This window comes from Mauremys reevesii, linkage group 18 (genome assembly GCF_016161935.1).
Source record: "Mauremys reevesii isolate NIE-2019 linkage group 18, ASM1616193v1, whole genome shotgun sequence".
Taxonomy (NCBI): domain Eukaryota; kingdom Metazoa; phylum Chordata; order Testudines; family Geoemydidae; genus Mauremys; species Mauremys reevesii.
The window spans coordinates 21389527-21413792 of NC_052640.1; the positions used below are offsets into that span (position 1 = coordinate 21389527).

The 24266-nt window shown below is 42.4% G+C and overlaps 1 protein-coding gene across 8 annotated transcripts; it reads left to right on the forward strand.

Annotated features, from left to right (window-relative positions):
* The first annotated feature begins 76 nt into the window (after positions 1 to 76).
* PATZ1 (POZ/BTB and AT hook containing zinc finger 1) lies at positions 77 to 24028 on the forward strand. 8 transcript variants are annotated; one of them, XM_039505696.1, is made up of 8 exons: positions 77 to 1468; positions 3335 to 3398; positions 6924 to 6959; positions 7541 to 7612; positions 10539 to 10710; positions 20271 to 20343; positions 21090 to 21212; positions 22579 to 22747. In XM_039505696.1, exons 1-8 carry the CDS (start codon positions 207 to 209, stop codon positions 22610 to 22612), a joined length of 1836 nt encoding a protein of 611 aa, XP_039361630.1. In that variant the 5' UTR covers positions 77 to 206; the 3' UTR covers positions 22613 to 22747. The 8 variants fall into 8 exon arrangements, 7 of the variants coding, with proteins under 7 accessions (XP_039361630.1, XP_039361631.1, XP_039361632.1 ...); XR_005589699.1 differs by having other exon boundaries at positions 84 to 1468; positions 20206 to 20343; positions 22579 to 22716; XM_039505697.1 differs by lacking the exon at positions 21090 to 21212 and having other exon boundaries at positions 79 to 1468.
* Positions 24029 to 24266: the final 238 nt, after the last annotated feature.

Genomic DNA, 24266 nt, shown 5'->3' on the forward strand with positions numbered 1-24266 from the left:
CCAGCTCCGTGCTGCGCGCGCGCCCTCCGCCGCCTCAGCCTTTTGTTTCGCCCCCAAGCTCTCAATCCCCTCGCGCTTTGCAGGCAGCGCGCGCCGCCGCCGCCGTCGGGCCTGGACAGCCGCGGGGAGGGGGAGGAAGCGGCGCGCGCCGCCGGGCAGCCTGAGAGCGAGCGCCGCCTGCAGGCCGCCGGGGGCAGCGCAGCCCCATGGAGCGGGTGAGCGAGGCCGCCGCCTGCGGCCCGTCGTCGGGCTGCTACACCTACCAGGTGAGCCGGCACAGCGCCGACATGCTGCACGGCCTCAACCAGCAGCGCAAGAACGGCGGCCGCTTCTGCGACGTGCTGCTGCGGGTGGGCGACGAGAGCTTCCCCGCGCACCGGGCCGTGCTGGCCGCCTGCAGCGAGTACTTCGAGTCGGTCTTCAGCGCGCAGCTGGGCGAGGGGGCCGGCGGGGGCGCGGACGGGGGCGCCGCGGAGGCCGGGGCCGGCGGCGGCGGGGCGGCCGCGGGCGGGCGGGAGCTGGAGATGCACACCATCAGCTCCAAGGTCTTCGGGGACATCCTGGACTTCGCCTACACCTCGCGCATCGTGGTGCGGCTGGAGAGCTTCCCCGAGCTCATGACGGCCGCCAAGTTCCTGCTCATGCGCTCCGTCATCGACATCTGCCAGGAGGTCATCAAGCAGTCCAACGTGCAGATCCTGGTGCCCCCCGCGCGCCCGGACATCATGCTCTTCCGCCCCAGCGCCGCCGACCTGGGCTTCCCCCTCGACATGACCAACGGGGCCGGCCTGGCGCCCAACGGCAACGGCATCGCCGGCATGCCCGAAGACGAGGCCACGCGGGCCGCCCTCACCGCCGCCCAGTCCTCCTTGCCCGTCCTGCAAGGCGTCGACCGCCTGCCCATGGTGGCGGGGCCCTTGTCGCCACCCCTACTGGCCTCGCCCTTCCCGAACGTGGGGACCAGTGCCCCCACTTTGGGCACCAAGAGGGGCAGGGGGCGGCCCCGCAAAGCAAACCTCTTGGACTCCATGATGTTTGGTACCCCAGGGGGCCTGCGAGAGGCTGGCATCCTTCCTTGTGGCCTCTGTGGGAAAGTGTTTACAGACGCCAATCGTCTGCGGCAGCATGAGGCTCAGCATGGGGTGACCAGCTTACAGTTGGGTTACATAGACATCCCACCGCCAAGGCTTGGTGAAAATGGGGTGCCTGGTCAGGACGATCCTGATGCCCCCCGAAAGAGGAGCAGGACAAGGAAGCAGGTGGCCTGTGAGATCTGTGGCAAGATTTTTCGGGACGTGTACCACCTGAACCGGCACAAGCTGTCTCACTCCGGCGAGAAGCCATATTCTTGTCCAGTGTGTGGGTTACGGTTCAAGCGGAAAGACAGGATGTCTTATCACGTTCGGTCTCACGATGGCTCTGTGGGAAAGCCCTACATCTGCCAGAGCTGTGGAAAAGGCTTCTCCAGGTAAGAGGACATTGATGTGGAATGGAAAAGACCAGAGGGTTATCTAGTTCACCTCTTGAGGACCCGTGTAGAATCATCCCTATACTGTTAGTTTTAAATACCCGCAAGGGATGGGGCTTTCATCGGGTTTTTTTGGGAGACTATTTTACAGTCCTATAGAAGAGTTAACTAGTAATTAAATCACAAAATGGGGAGTTGGATGAGTCCTGCGTAACATTCCCAGTTTTGTCGTAGACTTGGTGTGTGACGGTGGGCAAGTTACTCTTGTGTCAAATGGGTATTGAAATAATTGGGTGTTCAGAGGCTTACTTATGGGTTGTGAAGTGATTTGAAGTCCTCCACTGCAAGTTGCTATTGAAGTGCAAAGTATTAATAGATTTTAAAATGACTTTTTTCTGATGAACAGTCTACATTTTCATTGTCTTAACTTCACTCCATTAGTCCTAGTGTGTAATCACCCACGTATGAATGAAGAGTTGATATTTCAAAGTCTGCGGCAACAGTTCTCTTTAATACATGGTCTTTGTGTCCTTTGTGTTTACAGCATCCTGAAGGGGATCCTGTTTCTACCCTGCAGCATGCATAAGATCTGTGCATTTAATGTGGCTATTTGTTGTCACTTAAGTGAACGCCCACAAGCAAGTGGATCTTTGATACTGCCTTAATATGGCTTGTGTGTATCTTGTGATTTGAGTGCTCTCATTGAGTTCAGAAAACCAGGGCCTAAATGTTTAAGGGGGAACAGTGAAAATGTCGACATGCCTTCATAAAATAAAAAAACTGAAAAATAGAGAATCTTTTTTTCTCTAGTCTTCTAGTTTTGGTAATCTTAAGTGGTATACAAAAGTGTGTAAACAAAATAAATCAAACAGAAGTGTGATGTTTAACTTTACAGTGTGCCTTTAGTTCAAGGATTGATTCAAGGGGCATCCCTGAAGTCCCTAGGGATGTACTAAGAGTTCAAACCTTTGACTAGTCTTTCCAGTTAAACAGCCCCAGCCCACTTGCCCAGGCATCAGGTTTAACAGCTTAACTGTGGAGTTAACTCGTCTTCTGTCTCCAGAAAATGAATTCCACCCAGCTCTCTCTGACTGGCTGAGACTTGAAAGCTGGGGGAGGAGAGTTGGAGAATTAGTTTCCAAGCAGCTTTGGCCTCCTACAATGAAAAGCTTTCTTCCCACCCAGAGAAACACCCACTAGGAAAATCATTAGCTATTCAGGCTTCCCTCCTTCAAAACAAGCTTTACCAATCGCTGGGAATGAACTAACTTCTTTCAATATTTATTTGCTCTTCTACAGCACTTCTAGCTGAGGCCCTCAAAGTACTTTACAAACATTAATTATGCCTCACAGCATAGTTGTGAGGGAGGACAATATTTTTCCATGTTATATATGAGGAAATTGAGACACAAAAGTAGAACTTAATGCCAAAATTTTCATACTGCGGTGCCTAAATTTGGATCCCTAAATGCATATTTGGACACCTAAATCAAAGTGGCCTGACTTAAAAATGCTCAGCACTTTTGACACTGAGGTCACTTTGGTTCAGGTGTCCAAATATGAATTTAGAAGTCCAACTGTGGGCATCCTAGTATGAAAACTTTGACCTAGATCTCCTGAGTATTCTGATCAGAAAACAGTATTTCTTTGCAGAGGGATGGCAGGATATTTATCAGAATAGAGCTCTGACCGTTTCTGAGAAGTAAAATATAATGGGTTGCTTGAATGAACTGGAGCCCAGACACACCAGAGAAAACTTTTCTTGGAGTGGATGCAAGAATGGCTTCTATTTTTAATGTTTGTTTTCAAGTATATGTATGTGGGTGTGTCTGTATACATATATAAATACATATATATTTTTTTAAGGCCAGACCACTTGAATGGGCACATCAAGCAGGTGCACACGTCGGAGAGACCTCATAAGTGTCAGGTAGGAGCAGAGGGATAAAAGAGGGTTTATATCTTTTTATTTAAAAAAAGACAATGAATGTACATGTGTGCAAAGAATGATCAAACATTGATAGAATTGTGTGAACTGAGAGAAATCATGTTTGTAACTAATCATGTTCAACAAACTGACAGCCGCTTTACATTCCTCTCTCTACCCTCCCCCCACCACGCCCTGTTGTCATCTCCTGCTGCTCTGGTCCTCCTGTCTCCCCTCCCCCTCTACCAGATGTTCTTCCTTGCTGCTCTATCCCAGTCCCACCCTGGAAACCTTACCCTGCTGCTTTGTCCCTAGCTGTCTCAAATGATTCCCCTTTTTCTCTTCTGTAGTTCAGTGGCCACTAACAAGAGGCTCAAATTCTGGCTTTAATTTTTTAATATAATTTCAAACATAGTTGATAATTTAACTTCACTTGCTGTGAAGCTCTTTGTATCACGTAGCCTTCAGAACATTGCACTGAGCAAAACTGGACGCTTTTTTTCAGCAAGGACATGGGTGACATCAGCACAGTATCCTTTGAAATGCAATATCAACTTTCATAGTTCTTTACAGTTAAACAATAAGTCTTCCATTAAGGTTTAAAACCAAATCAAGATTGACCTTTTATAATCCATTTGCGGGGCGGGAGGGAGAGTAGTTAACAGGTATCTGGGCAAAACAGTTTCCATTATGACCCCCTGTCTTCAAACGCTTTTATGGTAAATTTCTGAAATATTTGCTTCTTGGGCCAATATTTTCCATGCTTGGTGTCTGAAGGAAGGTGAATTTTACAGGAAGTTGGAGCAAAATCCCTTCAGTTTTCTTTGAGGTCAGTGAGGGTGGGGGAGAAATTTTTCCATTCTAAAAAATTCTAACCCCATCCTGTCTGACTGTTGCCTCTTAACCTGCATTTTTCTGTCTCCTGACACATGCCCCTGTTTTTCTTCCAAATTGTGGGGGATTGTGGGATGTTTTTGCAGTTTAAAGAAATCCAGTGAGCAGATTTTCAGAGATGTAGAGCACCTAAAGCAGGGGTGGGCAAACCTTTTGGCCTGAGGGACACATCTGGGTGGGGAAATTGTATGCAAGGCCATGAATGTAGGGCAAGGGGTTGGGATGTGGGAGGGGGTGCAGTGTACAGGAAGGGGCTCAGAGCAAGGGGATGGGGTGCAGGAGGGGGTGCAGGGTGCAGGAAGGGGCTCAGGGCAAGGGGTTGGAGTGCAGGAGGGGGTGCGGGGTGCAGGAAGGGACTCAGGGCAAGGGGCTGGGGTGTGGGAAGGGGTGCAGGAGGGGGTGCAGTATGCAGGAAGGGGCTCAGGGAAAGGGGTTGGGGTGGGGGGGGTGCAGGAGGGGGCTCAGGGCAGGGGGTTGGGGTGCAGGAGGGGTGCGGCAGGGAGCTCAAGGCAGGGCATTAGGGGCTCAGGGCAGGGGGTTGGAGTGCAGGGTGCAGGAGGGGTTTGGGCTCCTGCCCAAAGCCACTTACCTCAAGCGGCTCCAGGGTGGCAGGGGCACACAGTGGAGCTAAAGCAGGCTCCCTGCCTGCCCTCGCCCCGGCCCTGCGCTGCTCCCGGAAGAGGCCAGCATGTCCGCAGTGGCTCCTGGCGGTGGGGTGGGGCAGGTGGCTCTGCCTCGCGCTGCCCTCGCATGTGGGTACCACCTCCAAAGCTCCCATTGGCTGCGGTTCCCCATTCCCGGCCAATGGGTGCTGTGGGAGGTAGTGCCTGCATGCGAGGGCAGCACATGGAGCCCTCTGCCTCCCCCCATCCTCCAGGGCCACAAGGACGTGGTGCCGGCCGCTTCTGGGAGTGGCGTGGGGGCAGGGCAGGCAGGGAGCCTGCCTTAGCCCCGCTGCGCCATGGGGTTGACAATCCCATGGGCCGGATTGAAAGCCCTGACAGGCTGGATCCGATCTCTGGGCCATAGTTTGTCCTTCCCTGACCTAAAGGCTCCTATTGACCTCATTGGGAGTTGTGGGAGCTCAGTACCTTTGAAAATCAGGCCATAGGGCCTTCAAGCTAATTAAACACCTTAAACCTATCTAAAGTCTTAAATTGGCTTAAGTTTCTTAAGATGATATAAGTCTATAGATCAGGTTAAATCAGAAAAATTCCCAAACCACAATTTTTGTAAAAACAAGGTGACTAGTTGTATGTAGTGAGGATGCCTTAAAGATTTTAAAAAAATGCACACTTAAGTGTGTGTTTGTGTGTGTGTGTGTATAAATATCTATATATAATATAGATATTCATACACAGGTATGGACATGTGTACTTAGCCTAAAGTGCTAGCAAAAACTCATCAATCTTTGGCCAGCTGGTGTGATGCTTACAGAACGTGTGCAGTTGACTAATAACACTGATAAGCACTAATTGTTAAGAAACAGATACATTTTCTTTCATTTAGGAGTATTAAATGTAAACAACTAAATTCATGCAAATCTAAGGGTGCATTGAGCACTCAAAAGTTAAGGTTCAACACACAACCTTAACTCTGCCCTTTACATATTTGCATTACATGAGCACAGTTTCTTAGAATAATCTCCTATCTCTAGAATTGTAGAAAATGCCGCAAGATATTGTATAAGAAAATGGTATAATTAATGGTTATTAAGATAGTGACAGAAAGAATTAAGATCGGGAGTTCAACAGTAGCTTGTGCTTGACTTTTGAGTGCTGAATTGTTCAAACTTAATGTGGCCATAATAATTAATATAAATAAGCTGTAGAAGATTTGTTGAATGCCTACTATCTTTGCAAAAACTACTTGACAGCACCCTGTCAGAATTATAACGTTTCTCTGCATACACACATACAGAAGTGTGTTTGTGATACACACCACAGAAAGGATATTCTGGAAAACAGTGCTGTAAATTTGTTTCAAATCTAAAATGTATACTATATATACTAATGTGCCTTTCATTCTAGTTATCTCCTGAGAAATAACTTTCCCTCCCATAGAATTATCTTTCCTAGTCACCAAGTTTGGGCACTGAGGCGCAAAATAGCTCAATATTGGTATGTTGTTTCTCCATACCTCACCATCATTTTTCCTTGATTTCACTTGAAAATCAGTGAAGCTGTTTTAGCTCCCCCTAGTGGCAATTAGAGCGCCTTTGAGAATTCTGTTGTGTACAAATGACAAGGATCCTTGAACAACCTTAATTACAAAAGAGAAGTATTGTTTTGGCAAAGAGAAAAATGTTTTCCAGGCTCCTCTGTTTTAAAGATATTCTTCAGAACTGTGCTGTACAATCTGTCACTTACCTGAGTCCCTACATGCATCTCTGCAAACCTGCGAGGCTCCAAGGTCATATCACAGCACTGTGGCTTCTGGGCCATCAACAAAAACATAACCTCAGGGCAGCTGAAATGAATCTGTGGTGAGGAGATGGCCATCTGCTAAATGCTACTTATACAGGTCACTGTTAGGACTGGTCAGCGCACAACACTGCACCTACCTCACTTAAAAAGAGAGCTTGTCTCTGCAGACAAGCACCTGATTGCACCTTTTCCCTTCTTCTTAAAACAGACTCCGAATGGGGAAGGAAGCCCTCTACAGAGCCAGGTAATCTGAGAAATCAGATCCAATAAGTTGCTTTGGTGTCCAAGGCAGACATCAAATGGAACTCTGGATACTTTTCTCCCTGGTAACATTGGAATTTTTTAAATCTGTCAATTAAGTGCTTGACATGGGAGAAAGGGTAAGTCAGTTTGCTGGCCATAATGGGATAGTTCAGGTTGCTGCCCTTGGGGCCTGACGTGGGATTGAACCTGAGCTGCTGGGTTGATGACTTTGTAGGGATTGGTACTAACGTCAGGCTGCAGGGTGGGAGGAATGATGGTTTGAAAGTAATGTGGACTGAAATAGCAGGGAAAGATGGGGGAGAGAGATCAGAGGTTCATTATTTCTCAGGGAAGAAGGAACAGCTGACAGTCCTAGGTAACATCTGTCAATTTAAATAAACAAGAGAAAATACAAGTTGTTAAAAATCAAGCTACATTTATTTGAAAAAAAAAAACAACAAATAAAAACTATTTATTGAAATTTACCTAAAATTGGCATTCCAAATCCAGTGCTTTTCCCCTTGATTTCAATGCAGAATGAGTTTCTTCCTGTCCTAATTTCTCTTACTTCCTGCCTATTAGCAGGAAAATGGCAGCCATCCTGGAATAAGCTCAGAGACATCCACAGCCATAGAAAAGTTGAAACTTCAAGAGGTATTTCTTAAACAATGTTATTTTAAACTTTTTTATATATTCTTTTTTGGTCTATTTATCTACTTATGCAATGTTTGATAGGAAAGCACTGGAGTTTTCCTTTATTATTAATAACAATTAATAATAAATACTTCGCACTCATTTAGCACTTTACATCTTTAAAGCCTTTTACAAACATTAACTAATATTAACTGTAAGAGGTTTTCTCCAAACCTGGTCCTGTCTCCCTTGTATGATTCAGCTAATCTGGTTCGTGCTTACTCAACTGGACCCTTATTTTTGTTCTTTAGACTTTTTTTTTGCATGTCTGATCAATACATAGCTTATCCAGGAATGGACTCTCTAAAAATTGGCAGCAAGACTGATTACCAAACAGAAATATGATTGTATTACCCCCACCCTAAGCTTTCCACTTGATATGTTCAATGTAGGATAGATGATAGACACAAATCCTCATATGTTAGAATTAAAGCTATGTCATTGAACTGGTGCCCACATATTCCGAATGCATTTATACACAAGCTTGCTGTCACTTGATACTGAATTATTGGTGATGGAGCTTTTGACTTTCATGCTCCGCTGCTCAGGAACACACGTTATCTTTACCTCCAACAGGTTGATTTGTTGTTGGAATCCTTACTTAAAGACTTATTTGTTTCCAGTAGCATTTTGCTAAATGAAAGCTACACGTATTTTGCTCAGCGCTGTGTCCTGAGAGTTCATATGAGGAGAAATCTTTCTCTTTCATGTTAAAGAAATTACCTTTTTTCCCTTCATTGTTTGTGATTTATAAGTTTTTCTCTAGTGAGGTCAGTGAAATTCCATATATCACAGCAATCCATGTTTGTATCACTGTTTTTTAAACTATATTAGGGATTGGTCCTGCAAGATACTGAGTGTCCTGTTTGTTGCAGAGTACCCTCAACTTCCATTGAAATAAAGTACCGTATATACGCGTTCATACGCTGAATATTTTTGGTAAAAAAGTGACGCATCAAAGAGCGGGGTTCGGCTTATAAACGGGTCTACACCAAAATTTGATGATTTTAAACTCTATGGAATCATTGAATTGAATATCTAATACATTGTCATGTTGTTTACCTGGAGTGTTCACAGGCATGGAGCCGCTCAGCTCCCTGTGGCCGCGGTTCACCGTTCCCAGCCAATGGGAGCTGCGGGAAGTGGCACACCACTTCCTGCAGCTCCCATTAGCTGGGAACGGCACTGTGAGCTGAGGGGCTCCATGCCTGTGAACGCTCCAGGTAAACAAAATGTCCCAACCCGCCAGCGGCTAACCCTGATGGGCTGGGACCAAAGTTTTTCAACCCCTGAAATATAGGGTCGGCTTATGAAAGGGTCATACAGGTTTTGCTATTTTTACTTATCCATCTTGGGGGGTCGGCTTATAAGCGAACGGGCTAATGAATGAATATATACAGTACTTAGCACCTCACAAGATGGACCCTTTAGGGCCTGATCCAAAGCCTACTGAAGTCAGTAGGTGCCTTTCAAATAACTTCAGTGGGCTTAGGATCAGGCACTGAGTGACAGCTATGTAAAGTTCTACAGATGTACCTCTATTGTATTGCCAGTTTAATTTATTTTAAGCTACTGTGTTGTAATTGCAGTGCAGTAGTTAAGTTGATATCCTAACAAAATCTACTTTACAGTGAAACAGCTGCCTAAAAAGTAAACCACTACTTCTGAAAAGACAAAAAAATCATTCCCTAGATCACTTATTGGGTTTATATAATCTCCTAGGGAGCTGTGGTATAAACCAGGTGTCTCAATATTTCACCTAAAGGGTGCTGTGGTACAAGCCAATCACGGCACAACCTTGAATTTTGTTACTTTCATCCAGCTGGACTGGTCGCTCTGATATTTCTGGTTTTCTCTGTCCTCCATTTGTGAGCAATGTGTTCAGATTGTATTTTTTTTTAATGTAACATGTTGGTAAAGATTTGACTTGTTTCATGTATATGTTAATGAGATGATCAGCCTTGCAAAACTGTCAAAAACATACTAGCCCAAGCATAAAATCTGCTTGCCTACACTCTGTGATTATGGTGGGGATGGATGTCTCACTCATCTATCAAATTATTCTCCTGGTGTGAATGGGCAAGTTGAATTTTGCAAGGTTGACATGTATAGTTATAATGATATGTTATTGTTTTACCCTAAGTTAATCTTGTTACGTAATAGTAACTGGAGTATGACACCATAACAGGGATCAAGTTATCCACTGTAAACAGATTACACAGTGCCATTCTGAGGTCTCTCTGCACTATGGATGCCAACATGGTTCTCCTTCTGTAGTGCCCTCTGTGATCCTGTCAATCCAACCTGACTTTCTGGTCTCTGATGCTTTGTTTATACATCATTGGGAGTCCAAGGGGAAATCATAGAGACTAGAGTCAAATTGATGAGATCACAAAGTGAATGCAGGAAGGAAACAGGGGGATTGATGTAAACCTGGCTTATGTGACTATGATGTCACCATAAAATAAACTAGGATAGACTCTGATGTGCTTGGAGTGGACTGTTCAAGAAGAACAATAGCAAATCTATTTACGTTACCAAACATGACTTGTGAAATTTTAATAACGCAAATTTCAATGGGGAGCTGAGGCATTTCAGATCTGTGTTTTTTTTAACTCACATTTTACAGACTGTATTGTTTTAAACCTTCTTTCTTTATGTCAAGTCCTAATCCTGGTGCCTGCTCCTTTTTGAGCAGTAACATTGCATCCTTTGCAGTGTGATGGTAACTTGGATTGCCTGTTGGGGGAAGATTAACTCACGATTGTCACTTGTGTCCATGTGCAGAGTCTGAGAGTCTTACAGTGGGGGTCACTTAGTGTAGATATGGATATATAAACACTTGCAAAGGATTTGGTGACTCACACTGTCCTCCTTCTGCCTGCAGACCTGTAATGCTTCCTTTGCCACCCGTGACCGACTGCGCTCACACTTAGCATGCCATGAAGACAAAGTTCCATGCCAGGTGTGTGGAAAGTACTTGCGGGCAGCATACATGGCAGATCATTTGAAGAAACACAGCGAAGGACCAAGCAACTTCTGCACTATCTGTAACCGAGGTAATGATGAGCTGTCTCTTTATTTCAGGGGGATAGTGCAAGGCAGAGACAGCGCTAAGCTCTGTAATGCTGTCTGCAGCAGGAAGTGATCATACCATAGCTTCCCTTGTTGTTTTCCTCCTTGAACAATAAACATCTTGGAATAGATGGAAGTATTGGCCTGGCCTTTGGACATGACTAGGTGTTTAATATTCCATCTCTGATGAAGTTTAAATTAAATGCAGAACCTAGCATTTTTGGATGGATCTACAATTTTTTGCCAAATTCCCCTCCCACATCCCTCCAAAGTAACCAGTTCCTGCTTGCCATGACACTATTCACTGTGCACCTGCTCACTATCACAGGGCTGGACTAATTACCCTGGGGAGGGTCTGGGAGAAGATTCTTTTTAGGTTCATTTTACATAAGTATATGTGATATCCTGATCCCCTCTTAGCCTCCTGCACTAGAAGTGGAGCTCAGCTGCTCTCTCGTTTGAACCCTGGCAATTGCTTTGTGCTGGTTTACATTTACAAAGGTTGGCTTTGTAAGAAAAAGAGCCAGAAACAAACTTTAATTTATAAAGCAAACAAAGCTAAGCTTCTCCATTACGTATGTACTTTCCACAAATTGGGGAACAAGGCCTGCAGATTTAGGTAGTGTGGGACCTGCCGGTAGGCTATGAATAAACAGAACAAAGTTTCTGGAAGAAAGAAGCTAAAGGGTAATGGAATCTTAAGACCAGACTGACTGATATCATGAGACTCTTAAAACACTGAATTAAAGACGCTACTTCAGAACAATGCTGTAGATTGCAAGAGAGACATGCAGCTGGTGCCAGGTGAACAAAAAGAGACTTGTGCATGTCTGCACACTTCTGTTAGCAGCAGTGAAATAACAACTGGTTTTCAGGGAGGATGAAAAGATACCTACTAAAAGATTTCCTTGGATAGTCCATCTGTGTAGGAAGCATTAGAGTTAGTGATTAGGAAAGGGTTCAGAGATAGTGAAAGAGAGCAAAAGGATTCCCAGAATGAAGAGGTAGGATTATAGAGGGACTCCTGACATGCAAGGAAAGGACTGATCCAGGTATTGTATCAAAAGCACTGTATTTTCTGGTCTCCAGAAACATTTGTCTCCTACTTCACATATCTAGATGGTCAGGGTTCTGTGCAAGCAATAAACCTGTGTACAACACTTTACTAATTTTTGAAGTGTACCTGCTAGTAACTGGTAACAATTATTACAGGTAAGGGATGTTTCTGCATGGAATGAACTTGGTGTTGGATAAAGTAAATCCTGTTAGGTTGTTGAATGGGTTGGTTTCATGTGTGGGAACACCTTTTCGTGTGTTGGAGGCAGCCACTGTTAGTTATGGGACTGCCTTTTGGTTTTGCTGAAGGGGTCTATTTTTAGTTCCATTTTCCAATTGAAGGGAGCTGATATCTATTGAGAGAATATAGTTGGGTTGTTAGAGTAGGTAAAGATGAGTAAAGAGCAACTTGCTAAATTATGGAAGAGCCATTGTCCACTGTGGAAACACCTTTTGGGTCCTTAAAGTGAGTTAAGCTTTTGCATAGAAACACCAGTTTGCTACGAGATCCTCAGGGTTCTTAAATTCCATGGATTTGGATATTAAAATGAATATAGGCTTTCTTCAAGGAAGGAGAGCCTGACTTCTGAATAACTTTTCTTTAACTTATCCTGACAACTCTTGCACTGAGATTCAGAAGCCCCTGATCCAAGCTCTCTGCAGCTATGCCCTCAATCAAACATTGAAAATTCATTAATGTTAACTGGAACTGGAATATTTCTTGTATTTGAGAACCTAGGATTCACCCTAGCAGCCACTGGATGTCACTGCTGCTCCTCAAAAATCCAACCAGGAAAACAAAGGCATTGGTTTGGCCATCAAACAATGAAATGATTAATAAGGGCTATTTACACGATACGGTTTTAAGCAGAAATCTAAATCAAATGTAAGCTTGTGTGTAAGTGTAAGTGTAAAGGTGGAGGGGTCTGATGAGCATCCAAGATAGCAGACAGCTTTTAAAGGTGCTGCTTTTTTTTCTACACTTCACTGACTTCATATGCTTTTTCAGAGAGAAAGATTAGGCTGTTGTGAACTTAAATTTCTACCAGCACCTACAAATAATAGTTAATCTGTTAAAGACTGGCCATCTGCAGCTAAAATTCAAGGAAATAAGCTTATTAATCTCTTAAATAAAGACTGATCTTGTTGAGCAAGTATGGCATCATATGCTAAAAACTCAGTGGGATACTTATTGCTTAAAAGTGACATGGATAAGAAGTTTGAAAGCCCTAGTTCAAGATGTTTGATGACAATCAGTAGACAATGTGAACTGTTCTGTTTAGAAGTCCTATAAACTGCAGACCACTGAGAAATGAAATGCACTGGAAAATTTCATACTAAGAAACCATGATAGAGGTTCATGTCAACAGAATCTGGAAGTTTTTCTTCCTCCCTGGAGGTGATGATTGTGCTAAGGGTAGTTTATTTTTATCTTCCCCTTTAAATGCGTTTTGGTGCACTGCTTCCTTGGAATGGTAACTTAAGTAATGCTGGCTATCATAACTGTAGAGCAAGAAACAAAGATTTTAAAAAAAATTAAATTAATCTGGGGCCAGATTCTGGCCAAGCTTGGGCAGCCAAGGAGGAATAAAGCAAGGACTCTTGGGTGGATGAGGAAGAGGTTCTTGTGTGTACAAATATATTTTAGTGTTAAAGTGAGGAGGGCAAATATGGGCTTAATTTGTTGCTTTATTCTGACAGACTGAGAGGTTTTCTATGGAAACTAGTGATGTGCATCTTGCTGTCCTAAAGGTATAGGGGACACTTCCTGGAATTTGGAAGGAACAGTCACAGATCTGTTACACACAGACACCTAAGGCATCTTTATCAATCCTGGTTTAAAATTTTTATTTTTTTTTACAGTGGGAAAAATATGATCTTCAGAAATCACCACCTCCAAGTCAGTTCATGGAGATTTCTATAATTAGGATGTTAATGCTAAAAATGATTATTAGCATCCATAATTTAATCTTGTTTACTCTGGGAAGCTGTACTTTCTGGGAAGGGGTTTCTGTAAAGGAGTTGTGCAACAGAGGAACTGTAATACCTTAGAAATCTAAGTACTTAGAAAACACATTGTCAGTATCTCTGTTTAGTGACTGGGACTCCTCTCTCTCTCTCTGATGGGGCAGCCATTTTGCTGATACTTGTCAACAGGGGCTCCATTTGATGATGCAGAGTAGGGTTCAGGTGGTTTTGCCAAAAGGAAGTATTGGACACTGAGATTTAAAAGGTGCTGTAAGGAAAGTTCTGTAAGTTCATTTTTAATATTGGTTTGTTTAACTGAACAGTTAATACATCAACTCTAACTTAATTTTCATAAACTTATTTTTTATTAAAATATTATTTCTAAAGGCAAATTAATTGTATTTAGTTCATCAGACTGTCAACTGCTGCTTCCTATCTAATTGTTACATATTTTCTCTTATTCTATTCTAAGATCCTTAGAAATTTTATGTATTGGTTTAGGTTGGGTTAGGCTCAAAGGAAGCTAGAGGAGATAAGCATCCAACACCCTTAGACTCCTTTGACAATCTTAGCATTTATTTTTTTTAATAAGATATAGTGATTAGAAAGTGCAACATAAGACAGACACTTCCTGTTAAGTACATGTCCAGTTTCCATGCTACAGGCATCCCATGAGTCAACTAATGCCACAGGTTCTGCTCCTGGTGGACTCATCTTCTATGTAAGGTGTGTTCAGACTGAGAATTATTTTGATAGAAGGATGAATTATTTTGATAGAAGGATGAATTCTTGCCTTTCTTCCTGCTGGGCTTGAAGTGATTGGTAAAGGCCAGGGGCTGGAGGTATTTGCCAGCTGATCTAGCTATATCCAGTTTAGACTGAACGGGGCACATCCTGCAGTAGTTCTTGGGAGAGTTCATTACAGACAGAACACTTCTGTTTGGTAGGAGGTAGTCTACTTCCTTCCTGTTCCTGTGCATGTTTGAAAGGCTTAAAATGGTAAGAAGAAGCAGGATCTGCTCCCTGGGGCTGTGAAACATGTCTGTGGACAGGGCAGTAGATTTATTTATTTATTTATTTATTTATTTATTTATTTTAAAGACTCTTTAAATCTCACCTTGGTTTGTTTTCAAGAAGGGTTTAAGAAGTGATGGATTATTCCTTGGGAATCCTCCACCTCTCTTGCTAGGATAGACACGTACCTATTTATAATTCTGGCCTTATGTAAATCTTGGACTATGATCTTTCTCAAGATCTGATTATGCTAAAAATCTCACTTTATCTTAGCTGCCTATGAAGTAACTTTTATTCATACTGCTTTGGTAGAAGTTGGTGGTTCACCCCTCATCTACCAAGTGCATAGAAGAAATCCAGGCACTTTACAGGAAATTTTCACTATATAAACTTTCATTGTATAAAATAGTGTTTCCTGCAGGTGAAATCACAGAACTCACCAAAGACTACCATGTTATGATTGTTCCCAATATAGATCCTTTCTTTTTTGTGAACTGCAGTGAAACATAAAAACATAAGAATGGCCCTACTGGGTCAGACCAAAGGTCCATCTAACCCAGTATCCTGTCTTCTGACAGTGGCCAGTGCCAGGTGCCACAGAGGGAATGAACAGAACAGGTAATCATCAAGTGATCCATCCCCTGTCACTCATTCCCAACTTCTGGCAAACAGAGGCTAGGGACACCATTCCTGCCCATCCTGGCTAATAGCCATTTATGGTTCTATCCTCCATGAATTTATCTAGTTCTTTTTTGAACGCTGTTATGGTCTTGGCCTTCACAACATCCTCTGGCAAGGACAGGTTAACTGTGCGTTGTGTGAAGAAATACATCCTTTTATTTGTTTTAAACCTGCTGCCTATTAATTTCATTTGGTGACCCCTAGTTCTATTGTTATGAGAAGCAGTAAAGAACACTTCCTTATCTACTTCTCTACACCAGTCATGATTTTATAGACTTCAATCATATCTCCCTTTAGCTGTCTCTTTTTCCAAGCTGAAAACCCAGTCTTATTAATCTCTCCTCATACAGAAGCCTTTCCATACCCCTAATCATTTTTGTTATCCTTTTCTGAACCTTTTCCAATTCCAATATAGCTTTTTTGAGATGGGGCGGCCACATCTGCACGCAGTATTCAAGATGTGGGCGTACCATGGATTTATATAAAGGCAACATGGTATTTTCTGTCCTATTATCTATCCCTTTCTTAATTATTCCCAGCATTCTGTTGCTTTTTTGACTGACTCTGCACATTGAGTGGATGTTTTCGGAGAACGATCCACAATGACTCCAAGATCTCTTTTTTTGAGTGGTAACAGCTAATTTAGACCCCATCATTTTATATGTGTAGTTGGGATTATTCTTTCCAATGTTCATTACTTTACATTTATCAACATGAAATTTAATCTGCCATTTTGTTGCCCAGTCACCTAGTTTTGAGAGATCTTTTTATAGCTTTTTGCAGTCTGCCTGGGTCTTAACTATCTTTAGTAATTTTGTATCATCTGCAAATTTTGCCACCTCGCTGTTTACCCCTTTTTCCAGATCATTTATGAATATGTTTAATAGGACTGGGCCCAGTACAGATCCTTGGGGGACACCACTATTTACCTCTCTCCATTCTGAAAACTGATCATTTATACCTACTGTTTGTTTCCTATCTTTTAACCGGTTACCAATTCATGAGAGCACCTTCCCTCTTATCCCGTGGCAGCTTATTTTTGCATAAGAGTCTTTGGTTAGAGACCCTGTCAAAGGCTTTCTATAAATCTAAGTACACTATATCCACTGGATCCCCTTGGTCCACATGCCTGTTGACCCCCTCAAAGAATTCTAGTAGATTGGTGAGGCATGATTTCCCTTTACTAAAACCATGCTGACTCTTCCTCAACAAATTATGTTCATCTATATGTCTGACAATATTGTTCTTTATTATAGTTTCAACCAGTTTGCCCGGTACTGAAGTCAGGTTTACAGGCCTGTAATTGCCGGGATCACCTCTGGAGCCTTTTTTAAAAATTGATGTCACATTAGCTATCCTCCAGTCATCTGGTACAGATTCTGATTTAAATGATAGGTTACAGACTACAGTTAGCTGTTCTGCAATTTCACATTTGAGTTCCTTCAGAACTCTTGGGTGAATACCATCTGGTCCTGGTGACTTATTGCTGTTAATTTATCAGTTGGTTCCAAAACCTCCTCTAATGATACCTCAATCTGGGACAGTTCCTCAGATTTGTCAGCTAAAAAGAATGGCTCAGGTTTGGGAATCTCCCTCACGTCTTCAGCCGTGAAGACCGATGCAAAGAATTAATTTAGTTTCTCCGCAGTGACCTTACCGTCCTTGAGTGCTCCTTTAGCACCTCGATCGTCTAGTATCCCCACTGGTTGTTTAGCAGGCTTCCTGCTTCTGATGTACTTAAACAAAACAAAACAAAAATGCTATTACTTTTTGAGTCTTTGGCTAACTGTTCCTCAGATTCTTTTTTGGGCTTCCTAATTGTATTTTTACACTTCATTTGCCAGTGTTCATGCTCCTTTCTATTTTTCTCACTAGAATTTAACTTCAACTCTTTAAAGGATGCCTTTTTGCCTCTCTCTGCTTCTTTTACTTTGTTGTTTAGCTACAGTGGCTCTTGTTTGGTTCTCTTACTATGTTTTTTAATTTGGGGTATACATTTAAATTGAGCCTCTTTAAAAAGTTTCCACGCAGCTTGCGGAGATTTCACTTTTGACACTGTACCCTTTAATTTCTGTTTAACCTAATTTTTGTATAGTTTCGCTTTCTGAAATTAAATGCTACAGTGTTGGGCCACTGTGGTGTTTTTCCTGCCACAGGGATATTAAATTTAATTATATTATGGCCACTATTACCAAGCAGGCCAGCTATATTCACCTCTTGGACCAGACCCTGTGCTCCACTTAGGACTAAATCAAGAATTGCCTCTCTCCTTGTGGGTTCCAGGACCAGTTGCTCCCAGAAGCAGTCATCTAAGGTGTCAAGAAACTTTATCTCTGCATCCCGTCCTGAGGTGATGTGTACCCAGTCAGTATGTGAATAATTGAAATCCTCCATTGTTATTATTGAGTTTTTTATTTTAATAGCCTCTCTAATCTTCCTGAGCATTTCACAGTCACTATCACCATCCTGGTCAGGTGGTCAGTAATATATCCCTACGCTATATTCTTATTATTAGAACATGGAACTTGTATCCATACAGATTCTATGGTACAGTTCGATTCATTAACGATTTTTACTTCATTTGATTCTATGCATTCTTTCACATATAGTATCACTCCCCCACCAGCACAACCTGTTCTGTCCTTCCGATATACTTTGTACCCTGGTGTTACTGTATCCCATTGATTATCCTCATTCCACCAAGTTTCTGTGATGCCTATTATATCAATATCCTTATTTAATACAAGGAACTCTAGATCACCCATTTTATTATTTAGACTTCTAGCATTGGTATATAAACACTTGTATCCTTTTAGCTGTCTGCCATTATGCGAAACACAGACTTTAAAACAGTACTTATCACAGAAATCTCTGGCAGGCTGAAAATAAGTTCCTACTTCATAATCCTATTTCACAGTTTGGTTCTGAGTTTGCTATATTGCAGTATCCACATACTTCTGGTACAAACATTGTGAAATAAGGGAAGAAGGTTTCTATCCCTAAGTAGCTTGCAGCCTAGTTGGAAGTGTAACCATCACATCTTTATGATATGCCAATTTCACTCACAACCCAACTTTGATTCTTTCTTCATTTGCTGTGAATTTTAGCAGAGGAAGGATGTGTATTTTCCTTGTCAATGCGATGTACTCAGAATCACACTTTGAGTCCTTGGAGAAATCTTATTTCAGAGGAATATATCCTTCCCTTCAGTGCTTTTGACAACTGATTTGGCCAAAACACAACTACTCTGTTTTTTTTAAAAGTGAATATTTTTGCTCAATCACTGTTGTGGTTTTCTTGATGGATCCACAATGCTGTCTCCATATTCTGATTCTCTGCAACTCAGCGGCTCTCAGGAGACAGTCCTTGTTCTACCCCAGAGATAAAAGCAGCCTGTCCGCTTCCTTTTTCTTCTCCAGCGGGTTGCTATGAGAGTTCTGTAATTGGGCTTGTAACTAAATCCTCTGAGATCGTAAAGGATTTATGATGCATTATTCATTCAGAACTTCAGGTTCTAGTGAAAGTCTCTGCATAGTAAGGGCCATTCTGTAAGAAAGGTATGGGGATTTTTGCTATGAAACAGAGTTCAGTTTAAAATCATTACCTGGAGTAACTGACTTTGTTTTGCCTATTAAGGCCTTGTTTATGTTAGAAAGTTGCGCCACTATAGTTAAAGCGGGAGAACCTTCCTACTCGGGATGCATTCATATCAGCATATAAAGGTGGTTTATACCAGGATAGCTATCCCTGTATGGGAAAGGGAATAAGCTGTACCTGTATATGGTACCTTTATACCGATATAACTGCACCCACACAAGGGTTTGTACTGGTATAACTATGTCGGTTTAAAAACAAACAAAAAAAAACACCTCACCAAACCAACATAGTTATACCAGTACAGTTTTCAAGTGTAGACCAGGCCTGTGTTAGTGGGCAAAATGTAAGTCTCTGTCTCTCTCTCTCTCTCTCTCTCTCTCCTGTACATTTGTTTTTTGTTGTTGTTGTTACTCAAAAAAAAAAAAACAAAAAAAAAAAACTGCTCATGTGACTGTACCAGTGGATCTTATGCCTCATTGTGATTCTTACAAGGAAAGGTTTATAATATGAAAGTATCACAATGATATCAGTTATTGATAAGTACCACAATAAATCTTTATTGATAAGGTTGAAAGATTCCTGAAATATCCGGCCTCTTATCATCCAGTTATGGGCCTAATGAGCCTCAGACTAATTGCCACAACTTCTGAAAGCTAATGAAAGCGTGCTTACAAAAATATTTGAGACAAATTATCACATTACAGGGAAAGGTGAAGCAGGTGAACCCCAAAACATGAGCCCTTCTTAAAACAGTAGGAATGTAGCATGGAATTACTGGCAGGTTCTAAATAACAGTCATGTCTGTAATTTCTCTTAATATGTTCTCTTACAATATACTTGGCATAAGCAGAAAGTTTCAGGACTTTGCTTTTGCAAGGCTGAAGGATTCTAGGGTGTCGTCTTCTTTGCAGTAGCTTTTTCTACACACATGCATGCACAAGTTTTGTTTTCCCCACAGAACCAGTGGAAACCTATTTCACATTTGATCTTTAGTCAGATCTAACACAAGGGTCCTACTTCAGCATGTTTTGGGTAGCCAGAAACTAACTTAGTGTGAGTCTCTTAAGGGAGACTAGGGGAGAGAGAGAAGGATAAAAGGAACAGGGAAGGCAGATGTGTGTCTTTGCTGGTGGCAGGATCTCATCTCCTTTTATCTTGTTTAGGTTTCTCCTCTGCCTCCTACTTAAAGGTCCATGTTAAAACCCACCACGGTGTTCCCCTTCCCCAGGTCTCCAGGCACCAGGAGCCCATCCCGAATGGGGGAGCAGCGTTCCACTGCGTCAGGACCTATGGCATCAAAGGCAAGCGACTCCCTGCTCTGCACTTTGCTTCTTTGCACAGGACTTTGTATTGTGGGGGGCTGGGCTGGGCATGGGAAAGGGGAGGAGGGAAAGATGGGGAAGTCCTAAGGAGAAGCTTAGCAAGAAGTGGAGAGGTTACATAGAGCTCATTTCTATAGTGTGTGCAAGGATCTCTCTGGGTACCTTACTGGGGACAGTAGGTAGAAGTATTTCAACTTTTGGTAGCTTCCTTCACTTTATAGAGGAGAAGACCTGTTAGGTCATCCAGCTCCTCTTCCTGTGAGTAGATTGTGCTTGAATCTTAACTGAGAGGTTGTGAGTTGGGAAGGATAAGCTGATAGCTCAGTCTAGAATCTGGTACTGCCAAGATTCCCAGTTGCTCTTGAGATGCTCCAAGACTGATTGCAACTTCTGTATAGCCCAATTTCTGATTCCCATGGAGGGAAAGTCAGGAAGATGCTTCTCTGATAGGAGTCATGACAGTCCATTTATTTAAGCTCAAATAGGTGAGGCACCACATAGATATTTTTAGTTAAACTTTTTTTTTTTGTTGCCTCTCTTACGCTGTGGTTGAGAAGAAGGATAAAGATATTGACTGCTTCTTTTTAGATGTTGCTAATATTTAGTTTTGCTTTTGCTTAAAGTAAGTTATCTTTTTCAGAGTGGTTAAAAGTATTTAATTTGTAAATATCCTCTGTAAAATTAGTTATTAATATGTGTACAGTAACTTCCTTTTTGCCTCTCAGTTTTGGACCATCTGTATCCTTGGTCGAAGCTGGAACAGCAGAAAACCTCTCTCTGATATCGGAAACCATGGCTGTCCCAAAAAATTGGGGTTACTTTTGCCCTGGAGATCAGAACAGAGCTGAGTTAAGCATACCCTGTGCTCTGTCTTGTGCTGATGGGATGTCACAGTTGTGTAGCTTTCTTTCTATGGAAGTCCTCACAGAGTTGCTACAGAAGCTCCTTGGTCATGGGTTGTGTGCCAATTTAAAAAATGTTTCTCCCCAGTGGGATATTGATTTCATGCATGTCCTGTTTTGATTGCTAATGCTCATTCCACAGAAAGTCTGTTTTATGAAACATGGCCTTTCAGGATTAGGAGTAGAATGGTTTGTATTCTGAGATTTGTTTGGGGAGTACGTCTGGGTTTGCCATGCTCATACATATGCCATGAGAGAGGATCATAGAAAAGCCTTCTTGGTACACTGCCAAAATAGGTTGGGGAACACCCCAAACATACCAGTGACACGGCTAGGGTATGTGTTGAAGTAACTGAGAGTAATGCACTTTATTCTGAGAAGGAGCCTCTTGAGACTATATTAGAACTGCATCTCCAGGAACAGAGCAACCCCTACTCCCAGGCTGGGCTATTGGTGATGGAATAGTTCCAGGTTTTTTCACCTGTTTCCCTAAACCGTTGTGCACTGTGATTCTACCCAGAAGTACCTGCTTCATTTCAGTGCTGGGTGAAGTGACCCAAGCATCTAAACATGCATGATAATATCTCCAGTAGAACCTCAGAGTTACAAACACCTTGGGAATAGAGGTTGTTCATAACTCTGAAGTGTTCGTAACTGAAAAAAACGTTATAGTTCTTTCAAAAGTTTACAACTGAACATTGACTTAATACAGCTTTGAAACTTCACTATGCAGAAGAGAAATGCTGCTTTTAACCATCTTAATTTAAATGAAACAAGCACAGAGACAGTTTCCTTATCTTGTCAAATCTTTTTGTAAACTTTCCCTTTATTTTTTTTAGAAGTTTACATTTAACACAATACTGTACTTGCTTTTTTTTTTTGTCTGCTGCTGCTGACTGATTCCATGCTTCCGGCTCCAAATTAGGTGTGTGGTTGACCGGTCAGTTCGTAACTCTGGTGTTCATAACTCTGAGGTTCTACTGTACATTTATATAGTGTCTTATGTCTCAAAGGGGGCACCATAAGGGCACTATATAAATGTAAGAGGATATTATGGATACCGCCACTATCACTACAGATCTATAATATAAACTTGGAGTGCTGGGGGATGGAGCATGTCCAGGCTATGCAGAAGAGGGACCCACAGGGGCACAGTGCTTCATTACATGGAAGAGTATATTAGGTCTGTAGCATTCTGTCATTTTGGGTAATAGTGAATCAGCTGGTGACTGCACATTTTACTTACAAGCATTTTAGAATAGCACTCTTGGGGGATAAGGTTCTGAAAACTTGTCTTGTTGTTTTTCCATAGAAGGCCAGAAATGCTCACATTCGGACCCGATTGAGAGTTCTGATTCCTACGGCGACCTCTCTGATGCCAGTGACCTCAAGACTCCTGAGAAACAGAGCACCAATGGGTCCTTCTCCTGCGATATGGCAGTCACCAAAAACAAAATGGAGCCGGAGGGAGAGAAGAAGTACCCCTGCCCTGAATGTGGCAGCTTTTTCAGATCCAAATCTTATCTGAACAAACATATACAGAAAGTTCACGTCAGAGCCCTTGGGGGCCCATTGGGGGACCTGGGTCCTGCTCTAGGGTCCCCCTTTTCACCCCAACAGAACATGTCTCTTCTGGAGTCATTTGGGTTTCAGATCGTCCAGTCAGCATTTGCATCATCCCTGGTGGATCCAGAGGTCGACCAGCAACCAATGGGGCCAGAGGGGAAATGAGACCAGTTTAACCTTAACAAAACAAAGCAGCCGTCTGGTTATACCTATAAGACGCTGTGAATGAGAGAAGAAATAATGAAATTTGGTTCTATAGTTGAGAAATTTGTATTCATTTTAGCTCCCCTCCCTGTCTACCCTCCTTAAACCTTCTTTAGGGAAAAGAAGGCTTCTTGCCTGACGACCTGCAGAAAATCTGCATGACCCTGAATGAGAGATGTGACCTAAAACACCACATGGAGTGCCAGAGCTCCAGTATGGTCTTTTAGAATAAATAAAAGCCACCAGTGGTGGTCAGAATTGTAAACAGCCCTAGTGACCCAAACGTGGGGAACTAGGTTTTATGCCTTTGCCCTCTTTCCCCCCCCCACCCCCCAAAAAAACACAGTAAGTTTTTTACACACACCCATTACTGACTGCTCATAACGTAAACAAAACCCTGTGGTACCTAGCAGGTAACGGTGCAGATGTCCTTTTAAAAACTGATTTTTAAGAAGGCAAAAGAATTTGGACCTTTTCTGCCATTTGTGAGGCTGTGAGTGCTGCAGCAGGAACTAACCTGCTGAGGAAAAATCACCATTCAAAACAGGTTGTTTTTGTTACTTTTAACCATTAAACTTGCTGTCAGGTTTTTAATTCTCTATTATTATTATTATTTTAGGACCTGTTGTAGTGAATTGCTACTGAAAAGCCAGAATAAGGCGATATACAGAGCGCTCTTAAAGCAGCAGTCACGTTAGGGTTAGTATTAATTTTTTTTAGATGTATCATAATTAATAACTTGGCTAGTTAATTGTTTTAAGTCTATCAAAGAAATAGTTTTATCAAAAAAAAAAAAAAAGGAAGAAAATACCTGTGTGGTCTGGTTGGTTGGTGCTCATTTGATGTGTGGGTACCTAGAAGATGAACATGGTCAGCATCCGGGTAAATTATCTGTACCACTGACTTGTTTAGTGTGAATAAACCCAGGGTTCACAGAGTGATTTTGAATTAATCGGATTGGACTGTATTAAAGAAGTTAGTATGTTACTTTACATCCCCTCGTTTTGTCTGGTTTTTGAGCAATTTAGCCACCTATCTGCAAGGTGTGCAGCTGAGATCCAGGAAATGGGACACTGGTCCTTCTCTGAGATGTGCTTTCAATGACCTGGACCTCTTGGTTCCAATACAGCACTCCTGATTCCCCTTTAATCAGGTTTTCACATGGCAATCCTATTTTCTTTTCTTCTTCTAGAGAAGAAATGTTTCCACCCTCAAAGGGAGGGACCCAGA